The sequence below is a fragment of the Cervus canadensis genome, chromosome 16, assembly GCF_019320065.1.
Source record: "Cervus canadensis isolate Bull #8, Minnesota chromosome 16, ASM1932006v1, whole genome shotgun sequence".
NCBI classification, from domain to species: Eukaryota; Metazoa; Chordata; class Mammalia; order Artiodactyla; family Cervidae; genus Cervus; species Cervus canadensis.
In genome coordinates this window covers 17,306,439-17,321,682 of record NC_057401.1, presented here as the reverse complement: position 1 = coordinate 17,321,682, position 15,244 = coordinate 17,306,439, and the positions used below count along the sequence as shown (strand labels likewise).

The following is a 15,244-nucleotide window of genomic DNA, read 5'->3' as shown; positions in this document are numbered from 1 at the left end:
TTTCGTCATCTCTTCAAGACAGACTCCAAACCCACGCAGTTTTAAGTTCGGAAGTTAAAAGGTTCATTTTAAAATAGTGTCATATATGCCTTAACTACTCTCAGATAAATCCTTCCTGACTTTTTATGCCTCTGCTATACACGCATATAGCATTTTTCTCCCCAAAGCCCTTATTACACAAATTGTTCAAGTATACATGTATTGCTTGTTGGGTTTAACCATATAAGTCTAGCCTGTTAGATATCTGAAATTAAAAATTTTTAAAAAAAAAAGGAGGAAATAATTTTCCACACTATGTTATCCTTTTTCATTCCTATTTTTACAAACAGATGTTATTTCTTACTTTTATCAACCTTGATTCAGTACCATCATATTGATTTTTTTTAATGCTATCTCATTAAGCACACTGTTTAAAATGTAACCTGAATTGACTTAGGTTTTCTCAAACTTAGGCTTTCTCAAACTGTGTTCTTTGAAGGGCAGAAAAGAGGGGAGGAAAGTCTATGATAATCAACATAACCTAAAAGACTCCAAGCAATCATGCAGAAAGGAATTGCTTTACCCCGTTTCCAAAACTTTTGGTATTTGAACACAGAACCCCTTTTAATATGTTGGAGAAATATAGAATTTGTCCTTATACATTTATTACAGATATGAAGCAAATCCAAGTGAGCCTATATTCAACTGCAAACATAAAAATAATCATTCCTAAATAGGAATCACACTTCCTCTAACTTAAAACCAGATGAGGTATAAAGTGCCCCTAAGGATAGGTGAGAAGCTGTTTGTTATAGTGGATCTCAGCATTGGGTTTCCAGCTCACTGCATCAGAAGCCTGTTTCTTTTGCTCACTGTGATGTCAGGAAATAAGTTTAAAATGCCCTTGCACATCTGATACAATAACACCATACTTAAGTTTACCACAGGACACTATGGGTCAAATTCTGATACACAAACTTTTGGGGAGGGTGGCAGTATAATGTTTGTTATAGGCAGTCTTGTTTTTCCTTCAAAACCAGCCATAAAAGGTAATTGACTATACTACTAAGAACTTCAGAAACAACATAATAGGTTGGTAGTTTTTAAAAGAAGTATTCTGGGAAACAGTAAATGGGATTCAACTGTAATAGTATGTTATAACAAGACTGATTTTTCTGAAGAATATCAAACCTCACAATAATTATCAAACCTCATAATAATTAAGTCCCCAACTTAATTTTTCAACTTTATGATACTGAACAGAAACTGTTGAAGTTTGACCTTATCTCGGGCTAGTGGTATACGCTAGGACACTCTTGATGCTGAGCAGTGGCATGCAGCCACAGCTGCCAGTCACCCAACTGCAAGTAAACAGCTGATACCCACACTCATCCTCTTCCCACACAACCATCCTGTTTCTCACTTTCAGTACATTATTCAGTACATTTTCAATCTGTAATGTAATGTAATACATCCCTACCCCTGCAACACACACAACATATAGACACAAATATTGTAAAACCTTGTTGATCTCAAATGTATAAAATGGCTCTATAAACGTTGGGAAAAGCTGAAGAAACAACAAACAGCCTATGTCAAAGAACTACAAAATTGTATTAAGACCAACAGGAACCACTAGAAACCCTATTTTAGTTAAATACCTTTTAACTGTCAAAATGAACAATGAAACCATAGCTTTAGTAGATAACTAAAATTTTTAATTTCAATAATACAAAAAGCACATCCAAGATCACCTGAATAACTAATTTGTAATGAAACACTGAATTATTTCAGTGCCTGGAGTTGCAGTGTGTTGCTTGCGCTGGCATCAGGAAGAAACTGACAACCTAAAGTAATAGTAATTAAGTATTGTTCAAACCAGTCCATAAACATTCTCAGAGGTCCTTAGGTTCTCATATTGGAGGAACATTGCTCTCAACTTTTACAAGTACAGTTGACCCTTGAAGAACACAGGTCCAAACTGTGTGGGGTCACTTATACACAGAGTTTTTTCAATAGTAAGTACTACAATACTGCATGATCCAGGGTTGGATGAGAAACTGTGGGTACAGAGGAACCTTGGAACTGCAGATACAGAGAATCTGCACATAGGAACACTGTATAGTGAGGGTCCACTATAAGTTATTTTCGATTGTGAGGGAGGGCAAATGTTCCTAACCCTGTGTTGTTCAAGGGTCAGCTGTATGCTTATCTACAAATGAAATTCATAACCCTTTGTAAGGTTTAACTTCTGTAACATATCTAACCTGAATTATTATCCCCTCCCCCGAAAAAAAGCTCAGGACCTCTTTATAAAAAAGTATCAAATTTATTTCAATATCTAGTTTCATTTTTAAATTAAAGCTACTGGACAATTTTTTGCAATTTAAAATTCATTATTAGAGGTGAGGAAAACATTAATAAGCTATTAATTATTGAAAACAAAATTATCAACCATGCATTTAAAAAAGCCATGTTAAAGAGGAAAAAGTTCCAACTATACTATTTAACTGAAGGAAATATCCTTTACCTCTTTATTTCGAACAGTCTCATTTTGACATAATTTACACCTTTTTCACACAATTAATACAATGCAAACAAAATTTTTCCAAATGTTAAGACTTTTGTTACCATTTATGACACATGACATAACTGTAACTCTTTAAAAGTTCCTTAAAGTTGAAATTTTAATTTTCACCATGAACCTGTCTGATCAGTAAAGGACATCACCACCACATGAATTAAAGAATAGAATAAAAAACAAAAGTGGTATCTATATAATCAGCAAATTATCTGATAAGACATGTTAACTACTTCACATTTCTACTTAGCACAAGTGAGAATAAACTGCTTCCAAGGTACTACGGGTTTGGCCTTTTTGCTCTTAAGTTTTAAATCATAGTGTTCCTCTACTCAAGTCATCTCTAAGAAAATGGCAGTGTTCATAAGTAGAAAAATGATTATATCCAGTAGGTGGTATTCTACATAATCAAGATAACAAGAAAATTCTTTATAAAATTAGATTTTTAAAAATGCAGACTATCCGGTAATTACCAGTATCTCAAAAGCTAAAGTAAGAAAAATACAGAAAATAGAGAAGTACTCATTGAATAATATTATTTTGCTTTGAGGAAACGAGAAATGATTCTATTCCAAGAAATAATAACGATAAGAGATGTAATTAATACACCATGTATCTTTTAAGCCAAACCACGCTTTTCTGCTCAGAACAACTCTTGATTTTTACATTCTTAATCTCCTCTGTCCAGAACAGGACCACATTTTAAGCCATTATTTGAATAGAGTTCATAATCTAAAGTCACTTTTCTTCACAGGATGTTTTCATTTTAGTATTCGTACATAAGCTGCAAAAAGGCAAATGAAAGTCAGTTAAAAGAATCTGTAGCATAATAAATGCCAATTTACAGTAACTGTCAACAGACTTCTATACCGAAGCCGAAAAGCTGCTACAGTACAGGTGAGAACTGACATGATTCTTCCATAGACTCAGACTTCGTTTAGTAATACTGTCATAAGATCCAAAAAAAAACCTTAATGGGTCCTTTCAAAGATGCATAATTTTCCGAACAATTTTCCTCTGGACACACAGCCTGTTCATTCCTTCAATCCTTTTTTAGTCGTTTAGCTTTTGCAATATTTTCTTGACGTTTTTGTTTCTTCTTTTGCTCCTTTTCCCTGGCCTCAATCATCTTGGCCAATTTCCAAGACAGCACAGCACTTGCTAGAAACAATGGAGTCAGAGCCAAAATAACTGTTGTAAGGAAGCCATATGGGTCCTTTGCAGCCCATTCCACAACATACTCAGCCCAAGCCTTTAAATCAAACATCTTCGTGGAGGCTTTAGGAAAGGGGTGGGAAGCGGGGGAAAGACAAGAGAAAAGATTATGTGGTTAATCAAATTTTGGAAAGGTTACACCAAACAGTTAAATCAGAATTCTATTATCACTCAAGAGTTTTTTGTTTGGTTTTAAAAAGTACTAATTAGTACTATTTTAATAAGGACTAACAGTTCCAATAAAAAAAAATAATTCACATAAGACAACCAGGAGGGTGATACTTAAAACATGTGAAGATACAGAAGAGAAAAAAAAAAAGCATGTGGAAGCTGTTATAAGGACTATGCATTCTCACATGCCTCCTACACTTAAGACAAACTTTAGCAGCAGAGTTTTATAAGAATCTTGAGTTTTATGTGCCTATTCCAGGGTACAGCTGAATCCCATATGTCATTTTCTGACACAGCCTTATTAACAAAAGTCGTGGTTCAGTCAGTAAAGAATCTGCCTGCAACGCAGGAGACATGGGTTCGATCCCTGGATCAGGAAGATCCCCTGGAGAAGGAAATGGCAACCTGCTCCAGTATTCATGCCTGGAGAATCCCATGGACAGAGGAGCGTGGCGGGCTACAGTCCAGGAGGTAGCAAAAGTCAGACACAACAACAAAACCAACCTCCACAAAAAAGTACAAGCATCAAATTTGGTGTCTGAAAGTCAAGAGTATGTGAAATGCCCGGAGAAAGGGACATAATGGATGGCTGTTTCCAAAATGAAACAAGAAGGTAAGGGAACCATGATATTATCCATTCATGTGCAAAGAGAGAAAAGCAAAAGATGACATGCAATTTTAGACCGTCCTTCAGTTTTGAGGACATAATATAGTAAATGAGAACAAACTTAACAGATGATAAAATTAACCATTTTAGGTCCCATGCCTTTTGTTCCATTGTGAGTGAGTAAAGAAGGGGCATCTGGCAAATCAGGATGTTGTAAATTTGAGTGATATTTTCTATTTTGCCCCCAGAGACTTTTCAACCTTTCACGTTTGTGTCAATCTCCATTCAAAGTGGAGAATTAGAATAGCTGGGATTTAAAAAGTCATGTACCTTATGCTTGAGTAGTGATCTCTAATTTTGTCCTGGGATTATCAGCCAGTCACAATTTCAGATGACCTTTGGTTAGCTGTCTTCTTTTTTAACTCTACCAACACACTTCTGAGAAGGCTTAAATTCTATATACTGGTTGGGTTGAAAAGAATAGACAAAAGAAAAACCGTAAAGCCAAAACCTTAAGGAATAAATTATAATACAATTTTATTCTCTATATGCAACCTATTAAATAACATGTAAAGTTGCCTGGCATATTAAATACATTCAGTATCTATTTCTTTCTAATCTTAAGATATAATTACACAACTAAAATGCCCTGAAGAAGCTCCTAATTACTGGGGATCAAATATTTTACTCAATTACTTATTTCAACAATAAATTTAAAAAGCTCACTCACGTAAAAAGCTAACTGACCTGCTGCAGCATATCCATTCCTCGTTCTTGAACTTTTTATATTTTTACAGGGTTAGGTTTGTTTCATTCTGAGTTAGTAAGGGAGGGCCTTACTAATTTCAAAATCAAACACCGCTTTACTCTTAAAAAGGTTTTTTAGTCTCATTATATAATTTGTGTTCTTTACAGGAAAATCAGACATAAGCAAAACAAAATATGTCACCCACAATTCCATTACCTAAACAAAACTACAATGATTGGTTTTAATTATATCCAATCACAATTCCTTCATATTTTTACCTAAAGACACAAAGTTCCTTTGCCGTTAAATAAAGTTCCTAGCTTTCCCCCCACATCCAATTCGTACGCCCCCACGCACACAGTGAAGACTAGATTCTACAGATCCCATCTGTTTTTCCAGGTTCTCCAGCCCAGTAATGAATTAATTAATGCAAGATTCAGAGACCTGCAAAAGAACTTTGCAATAGAGGAAGGCGGAAGTGAAGGACCTAGTTATGGCAGTTTTAGACATTAATACAGAGAAAGGAGTTACCAACCACAGGATACACACCTCACGTGCACCTCTATTTCGGACCCTAGGGGCAAGCGCCCTCCACACTTTAAGGAATAAATATTATTCTTCTTCCTTCCGAAAAGGATCCACCAGGCATGATCTTCGGATCAGACCCACACGGCGCCTGAAGGTGAGGGCACCTCACAGCCACCCGCACTGTCTGTGTTTTCCCCTCGCTCACCATCCCTCACCCTACCTGGTGGCCCGCCGCTGGGGCCACGCTTCCCCGACCCTCCGCCTCGGCGAGCGCGGGCCCGGCGGGGCTCGAAGAGCAGGCAGTCCCCGGGAATCAGAGGTCATCCCCGCCACACCCTGGGCCGCCGGCGCCGTGGCCACCTCCGCTGAGCACCGGGGCAAAACCGCGGTACCGACTGCCACCCGCCTCCCCTACATCTCGCCGGGGACGACGGGTTCGGACCCCCACTCCCGACTCACCTCCAGGCCGGAAGCAGGAAGGCGGAAGCCGCGACTCTCCCAGCCCGCCCACAGCCCGGCCCTCGCCCGGATCCGGCCTGAGGAAGTCGAGGGGCCAGTTTCCGGCTGCGCCATTGCTGTGTGGGTCCTGGGACCCGGGCTCCTGGAACGCGGGGAGGGTGGGGCGGCGCCTGGGTTTCCGGGGAGAGGCAGGTGAGGCCGCTCGAGGTGAGCGGCGGCGCCCGGCTGGGGTCTGGCCCGAAGCCCGAGCTGAGGCGCGGGTGGGCTCCGGTGTCTGGGAGCCGGTCTGGAAGCGCTGAGGACCCCCTACTTTTGCCCCCGAGGTCATCAGGAGAACAGCGGCTCCCCTGCGGGAGCCTGGCCAAGGGTGGAGGGCCCCGGTGGGTGAGGTCCGTGAGCCCTGGAAACTCCGACCAAAGAACGGCGGCCAAGAAAGGAGTTGGTCCCCACAAACCGCCCAGAGTCAAGGTGAAGGTCCCCCAGCGACTCCTGAAGGATTCTAGCGAGTTCCTCTGGTTCCCGTCCACTCTTTGACCCTCTGCTTTTCTGGTTGGACAATAGTTAAAGCCTCACGTCGAGGAGACCAAGCAGCAGCAGGACCGTGGTGGGTCCACTGAACGTTGTTTCTAAGGGAAAATGCAGCCATGCCGTGTGAAGAAGAGTTTTTGTCGTTTTCAATTTAAGGACCTCTTTTCACAAAGAGTGATCGATATTTGCCCAAAGTAAACTTGATAAATAATTAAACTGTGTGGGCATAGAGTTCCCATAGAGGTGCTTGTTCTTTCAGTGCACAAATAAAAGAGATTCAAAAGTCAACAAGCAGAAAGAGTGAGTTTTCATTGTCTTCTAATCTACAGGAACTGAGAGATTAATTTGGGTTTGGTTGGTGATCAAGTTTTGTGATCTCTTGCACTGAACTGCTCTGTTTGACTACCTCTTCAAATGTTGCAAGACCTCTTCACTGGTGTGTGCCAAATAAAGCAGGTTTTTATTCTTGAAAGACTATAGAATGTTCTCTTTGAGGAGCAAGCTGTGACATGTATAACTAGTTTAGGGATAACAACAGTAACCATTATTTACCAGGAAACAGACTTTTGGCAAATAATCTAGTGATCTAAAATACTGTTTGTTGGGCATATGTTAATGTTTGTATGTTGTATTAGTAGCAGTTGTTTTCTTACTCATTCTTGTTTGAAAACTTGGATGATGGTTTCAAAGCTTGTGTGCTGCTTGGACCTAGCCTGTACCTGTAGTAGCCAGAAAAAGCAGACTCAGTCATTGGATTGTGTGTACAGAAAACTTGACTTGCTGGCAGTAAGACTTTGTGGGTTTTTTTGTTTTTTTTTTAACTTGCCCAAATAGTAATTCCAGGAGAGGGTCAGAATTTATTTTAACGTCCTTCACTCCAGAGACCAGTATGTGTATGTGTTATTTTAATCATGGTTAGACAGTTTTCCTGATGACTGCCTCCCCAGTAATTCACTCTGCTGTGTCCCTTGTGAAATGCATGGGAGTGGATGGAAAGGCACATAAGAAGGAAGTGTCTGTAGCTCTTCGGCTCTAGTGTAAATCAGGCTTTCACTGTCTTAATATTACTGGTCTCCTTTCCAATTTCAGGAATGGCTACAAGCCCAGAAATAGCGTAGAAGTTGCCACAGCTAAGCTCCCTACTGCTACCTGAGTTGCCTTAATGAAAGGTGGTGTCAAGATTGGTTCAGATGGTGCAGGCTACTTTCTAGAGTCAGGAGTTTTAGCTTGTGAGTTGAGATTCACAGGCCTTGTCTCTGGTGATTTGATGCTCTGAAAAAGTTTCCTCTTGTGTGTGTGGAAAGCTGTTAGATTATCTCTGGGGTTCTTTCAGCTTGAAAATTCTATTGATTAAACTGGATTTGGCCATTTTTCTTACTTCAGCCTCATAAGCAGCAGCGGAATAAGGAATGTAATGGAAACATCATGGCCAATTTTCATAAGGGCTTGTTCTTTATTTGAAAGATTCTTAATTGAGTGTTCTCTCTCAGATGTCTTTCAGAATTAACTTAGAATAACATGGAAATAAGGTCTGCTTGTATTTTTATTAGGAAATAAAATCTTAACCATTCATGTAGGTTTAACCAAAATAACTAAAGCTTACACTTTAATTAATGAGGGGTTGTCTTTGCATAAGAATAATTACTCTGTAGCATATCACATCATATCCACACCAGTTACTCTGTTGCAATTAGAGTTTGAAAATGGAGCCTTCTAAATTTCTGAGTTTTTTACTCTTAATAAAGTAAGTCCTCTTCTTTGATTCAGTTCAGTTCAGTTCGGTTCAGTCGCTCAGTCGTGTCTGATTCTTTGCGACCCCAGAAATCCCAGCACACCAGGCCTCCCTGTCCATCACCAACTCCCGGAGCTTACTCAAACTCATGCCCATCGAGTCAGTGATGCCATCCAACCATCTCATCCTCTGTCGTCCCCTTCTCCTCCTGTCCCCAGTCCCTCCCAGCATCGGGGTCTTTTCCAATGGGTCAACTCTTTGCATGAGGTGGCCAAAGTATTGGAGTTTCAGCTTCAGCATCAGTCCTTCCAATGAACACCCAGGACTGATCTCCTTTAGGATGGACTGGTTGGATCTCCCTGCAGTCCAAGGGACTCTCAAGAGTCTTCTCCAACACCGCAGATCAAAAGCATCAATTCTTCGGTGCTCAGCTTTCTTCACCATCCAACTCTCACATCCATACATGACCACTGGAAAAACCATAGCCTTGACCAGATGGACCTTTGTTGGCAAAGTAATGTCTCTGCTTTTTAATATGCTGTCTAGGTTGGTCATAACTTTCCTTCCAAGGAGTAAGCGTCTTTTAATTTCATGGCTGCAATCACTTAGTTCTGTTTAAAAGTCTTTCTCTCTTAGGTGGTACATTTTCACCCTGGTTCATGTCAAAATTGTGAATGACTAAAACCTCCATAAGATTCTGTTATAATAATCTAGACTTAACTAAAGATTTTAAGAGCTTTCTTACCTGCTTAACAATTTGTGTTTTTGTTTTTGGTAGAATTGGTTTCTTCCCTAAGTTTAATTTTATGAGTTTTTTCCTACCATTAAAACACAATGCAGATAGATTTCTTATTAGGCACATTTATGTAAAAATATTAGGCACATGTATGTAACTAGAAAGGTCATAGGTTTTAGTGATATTTGGAAGATTATACTGCAGAATTGTAATGTTTAAAGGCTATTGACTGCTATGTTTCAAGTACTAGGCTAGATGCTTCACATCTCTTATCACTATTGCTGAGACTAAATTCTGCAGGATTTAATACCTCTTTTAGATATGGGACCAGAGACTTAAAAAATAGAGCAGAATTCTAAACAGATCTGGCCAAAAAAAGCCCTGCTCTTGTTTAATTCCAGAGATTAGACAAAAATGCTGATCTCATAAAATGAAAGTAAATTTTTTATTCTATTGTTGATTTAACTAATAATCACAAGAAAATCTTGCCATACTTCAAATTGCCCATTGCCCAGGTGGTGGCAGCATGTCTCAGAGAGCTAGTGTGGTGTAGGTTTTCTCCAACCTTGCCAGTTGATTTGCTTCTTCATCCCACATACATCCATGACCTGTCTGTTAACCTCTACTTCTCTCTTGGGCACTTTCACTGCTCTTAGACCAACCCATCAGTGATTCACTCCATCTTCCATCCTCCCTTCCACCTCATCTTCTGAATGGGTCATACTCTGCCAATTTGCTTTCAGCCTATTCCAAGGACAGAGGAGCCTGGCCGGCTGTAGTCCATGGGGTCGCAAAGACACTACTGAGCAACTAACACTTACTTACTTGTTTATTTTTCCTACAAAGAAAGCATCACCAAAGTATTATTTTTTGGAAAAAAGGCTTTTTACCCCCTTCAAATATTGTTAGTTTTCATCCATTTTTGTTAAATGTAATTTGGCAAAAGCACATCATAAACTAAATAATTGGCTGATATTATTATGAAATACTTGTTTAAATTAGAAGACATGTGTCTTAAATGTAATGGGATATACCAGTTAAGAAAGTAATGAAAAGCTTTTAAAAGATATAATTTGTCTTCAAAACAAGAACAAAAAGATTCAGTAGGGAACAGTGAAAGGTCATATAATTTAGAAGGATGTGTGTGTGTATGTATAAGAATAACTAGCTAAACCTACCTTAGCCAAAAATTTCTTGGAACATTGTCCTTGCAGGGCTACTTCTTAGAGACTTCAAATCAGATGGTACCTCACAGAAGCCCTCTCTACCCCCATTTTATTTTTCTCACAACACTTCAGTCTGACGTCTTGTTTACTGGTTTATTGTTTATCTTCTCCTGCTAGAATGTAAGCTAGATGAGATCAGTTACCACAGTACCTAAAATATTGTTTTGAATAATTGATTCCAAGATACAACGTTACCACTTACAAATCTGTTAGTGTTTGAATGAATCATGAAATAATCTAAATCCTGAGAATCTGTGAAGCTGATGTTAAAGTATCAAACTGTTATTGTATATTTTGAAAGAAATAAGGGATGCCCCAGTAAGAACAGACCCCAGAAAAGATTAGTAAATAAGATGTTTTAGAAAGATAAAAATAATTGTGGTTATCTTGTTAATGAAAGAAGACTAGTTGCTTAAGGATTTCCAAGTGTGTAAAAGGTGTGTTCAAGGAACCTAGTGATTCATCATCTTCATTGATAAGATAAAAGGAATTAGTCCTAGACTGTAGGTGCTAAGAATTAAGATAACAACAAGAGATAGACTAGATAGACTAGAGATCTAAATAGAGATCTTTGAAAATGAGGTAAGAGTATACATTATGCAGGCTAGATGCTCTCTCTAGATATTTCCCAGCTTTATGATTCCCAATGCAGATTGCAAGAGAAAGATCAGATAGCAGATGCTTATCTCATTGATTATTCCACGCTGCCTGTGGCCTTATCTGCACATTTAAAAAACTTTTCAGTGTGTTTGAGTGATATGTATTGATACTCTGGGTAGTTTATAGAAGTTTTGTCACGTGATTGAACACTGGGTGTTCTACCTTTCTAACGCTGCAACTGTTTACAATTCTATATCTCCAGAATGTATTCTATATGTACATGCAGCAAACTAATTCCCTGTAATTAGAGGGCACACTTTTGGAAGGGTAAAATTTTCATTAAGATCTTCTGAAGCCTTGAGTTGCAGTCCTATTAAAGTTGTGGGAGACACTAAGCTTTCCTGCTGAATCTAGAAGTTCAGATATTAGGCTTATCCCTAAATGATATAATAATATTAGCCATATCAGGTCACCTTTAATTTCTGTGCTAGGGTCTCCTAGCCATTAAATAGGAGTTGTTGTCCAATTGAGAAAACTAACCCATGTGTAAGAATCCTTCAGTGTAAAGACAATGTGTATTGCAAAAGCAGCCCCTAGCAGCATCACCTTCACTGAGTAGCAACTTAATTTTATACATTCCACCTTCACCTAAGCAAACTACTAGAAGTAACCATATCAAACATAACCATATTTGCTGTATGATATTGTCAGGTATGTTGACCTCTGTCTCTTACAGTGCCCTTTATATATAAAGTCCCATTTAAGATATTTTAGAATGTGATTCTAAAATAAAGTTTTGGAAGCCACTTTTTCATTGGAAGAATATTTCCTGTCTTCAATTTGACAGGAAGCTCAGGAGCCAAATTTGATATTCATGTTTAATATCCATCCTGACTTGCATGCTTGCATTTCTTTTTGAATGTGTTTTTCTTAGAACAGATATTCTGTACCTGTCATAATTGTATATGTTCATGGAGTAAGATAACTGGTGAAATAAGGCACAAGTATAATATGCCTGTAGATCAAGTGTTTGAAACCTAGAATATAACATAGATGTTTGATATGTAACAGTAGTTATTTGGTAGTAAAACTCTTCCACTGCTTCCAATTTTTATGTTTATTTTAAAATCTTGTGCTATAATCATATCATTCAGAACTAGGGGACATATGAAATCATTGTTTAGAATTGCATCCCCAAAGTCTAGTTCTGAAAGCTAGCTTGTGCCTTTAATAGCCCTCAGAGTATAATGTGTATATTTGGAATCTAGTTTTAAAAGTGAACAAAAATTTACTGGTGCCAGGCTATAAATATAGTTCCCTAAACCGTCACTTAGAGACGTATCCTAGTCCCAAATTCATAAATTACTTTTGCTGAGTTCACGGCTTACGTTTTTAGGCTTTAAGTCAGGAAGTGAAACAGTCTGAAATCCAAAAACTTCTTTCTGATTCATATATGTCCTCTTGAAGTGTAATAAATAGTTGAGGTGCATATGATGAGTTTCTAGAGACTTTGAATTTGGAGTTCTTCTTAATTTTTAGAATTGACCTTGATCAGCTGATTTTCTGTCCTCTGTAATAAGAAGATAATAAAACCTGCCTTCATACAGGAAGTTGGACCAATGTCCTCTTGAGATTCTTTTCATCTCTAGGTTTCAATATTCTATTGTAGGCTTTACTGCAATTGTAGACTATATTATTAATGAATATAGATGCAGAAGAATCTGATTTAATCTCCTTCTAGGTACATAATTGATTATGTTGTGTGGACCAAAGAGATCATTTCATATTTCTGTGCCTAGTTTCCATGTCCATAATGTGGAAGTAATAATACCTGGTTTTTTTTTTGCAATACCAACTAGTTAAGAAACATGTAACCTTTTTATACAATGTTGAATTCTATAGAATTCATTTGTAAGTTGATTCTTGGGAGCTTACACAGATTCCCAGGGAATAGTGGTTAAGTTCTTCATTTAGCATCTATATAGCTATTTTGACACACAGCATAGGTTGAAAAAAGTACCTCTGCATAAAAATAGTAGCAGGTAATTCTCAATACTAGTAATAAAATAATAAAAATTAAACAAATCTTTGTTTCCTTGTACCACAATAAGATTTTATAAAGAGTGATAATGATTGTAAATAGTGGAAATGAATTTGTCTGAGTCCTTTTTTTTCCTCAAGTTTTTAGATCCTAAAAGGTATGAGTGCTTTGTCAGCACTTTCCCATCATCTTACCATACATGCAGTCTAGAAATCACTGTTTGTTGCAGTTGTTTTTAAGTCTGTTAAACCCTTTTATACTACAAGAAACTACAGCTACATATGGGCCTATAAATTATTCATGTATGTATGCAATGCATATGGAATATATTCATACACACTAATCTGTGATGTGCCCCTCTCCCCACTTTACGGTCTGTAGAATGAAGTACAGTCTCCTTAGAGGAGGAAAATGATTTTTCCAGTCTGATCCAACCTGCTGTGTAAATTTTCAGCAAGATAGAGGAGCATTTATTTCAGACCTCTGCAGCTCCAAAAAACTCCTTACTGCAGTGGTGGACAATATAGACTGGAACCAAACTATCTGGTTTGAATCCCAGCTCTGCCTCTTGCTGGGCTGAAGAGATGGCTGTGAGGATGCACCCCACAGACTCCCACTACAAGGAGCTTAGTTGTCCAAGGGCCCAGCTGCTGTGCTGAGAAAGCCATCACTACTTTTGTGCTCAAGAATGGCTTCTTTCATAGCTTAGTGACTGAATGTGGCAGAGATACTGAGGCCTGTTTCTGGGAGACAGAAGACTCCTCTGATGGCCAGTGAGGGGTCAAGGACTCCTCCGTTGTCTTGCCAAGGCTTCCGTAAGGTACACTGCCATCTAGGACACTTCCTCCCCTCTCATTCACTTGCATCATGGCGTGACAGTTTACCCAGTCTTGCCCAGCTCCTTCCCCATTTTCTCTCACAGATATTTCCTGTAATAGACATCTTACACATTTAATCCCATCTCGGCTTCTGGGATGGATAAAATTGAGATTCAGAGCAGGCTCATTCAATACCTGGCCAGAAGAGGTCACCCTGGTGGGCAGGTGGGGCACTCATCACCACTGGCATAAAGTTGCCGATTAACTGTCAAGGCTTCACTAAGAGAGAATTGAGGAGAGCTATGGTAGGTGTGATTATGTAGGGATTTGAAAAATAGGGGAGGAATGAGACCTACAAAGACAAGAGAGTTGGCTGATGACTGCTAAATTGTATTGGAGCACTGCTGAAGGAAAATGAGACACAGAACTGTTAACAAGCAGTTAACAGCTAAGCATGAGAGCTGCGGCGCCTCTGTGAGAGCTCACGGAGAGGCCTTTATCACCTGGAGTTGAAAGACAAGAGTTGGCTGAACTGCAAGCTGAAGAGCCTGCTAATTCTTAGTGTCACAAGACTCCAGAGATATTTGAGCATTGCAAGTTTCACCAAGACAGTTCTGTTAATATGAAGGTGGGGAAACCTAGGATCCTAAACACAGATGGGGTCATCTGGATGGATGTCCCTGTGACTATTCCTTCTAGACCATCAGGGCTTACAGAGGTAGCAGCCTTTCTCTAGCAAACTCACATGTTTGCTGTGCTGGAAGATGCTGCAGAAGCCTCCTACCCACAAGATGGTAGCCCTTCTCCCTAATCCTGCCCTCCTGCTCCTTTCCCCCGTGTCAAGCCAATAATTAACCAATAACAGATCCAGTCACTGGTAAATCCCAGCATAACCCAGCTGGGATGTGCTGGGCCTGCTAAGGGAGGAAAGAGACTATTTTCCTAAAAATTTGCATGGTTTAACTGGCATTACTGGCAGGAACCAGGACGAGACTCCTGGGATTGGATTTTAAAGGTTTGTTTTTTTTTCAAAGGGGCGAAAATGTGAGATTAGATATATACAAATTCATTGACTGAGGGGCACTTTCTGGGGTACAGGGGATTTAACACCCCAAGAAGAACTCTGCTATAGACTGAATGCATCTCCCCAAAATTCATCTCTTTAAACCTAATCCCCCGTGTGACCTGGAGGTAAGAGGCCCCAGACAGCTCGCCTGTCCTTTCCACCACGTGAAAACACAGCAAAGAGACAGCTGTTTGTCAACCAGGAAGTGG

General features: G+C 39.1%; 1 protein-coding gene across 3 annotated transcripts; it reads right to left on the bottom strand.

The window, feature by feature from the left end:
• Nucleotides 1-2,288: 2,288 nt before the first annotated feature.
• SMIM15 (small integral membrane protein 15) lies at nt 2,289-7,270 on the bottom strand. Of its 3 annotated transcripts, none has more exons than XM_043488487.1 (3): nt 5,851-6,282; nt 4,884-5,015; nt 2,289-3,838 (listed from the first exon to the last, which is right to left on the bottom strand). In XM_043488487.1, exon 3 carries the CDS (start codon nt 3,825-3,827, stop codon nt 3,603-3,605), a length of 225 nt encoding a protein of 74 aa, XP_043344422.1. In that variant the 5' UTR covers nt 3,828-3,838; nt 4,884-5,015; nt 5,851-6,282; the 3' UTR covers nt 2,289-3,602. The 3 variants fall into 3 exon arrangements, with proteins under 3 accessions (XP_043344422.1, XP_043344423.1, XP_043344421.1); XM_043488488.1 differs by having other exon boundaries at nt 6,050-6,282; XM_043488486.1 differs by lacking the exon at nt 5,851-6,282 and adding an exon at nt 6,289-7,270 and having other exon boundaries at nt 3,822-3,838.
• Between the last annotated feature and the right edge of the window lie 7,974 nt (nt 7,271-15,244).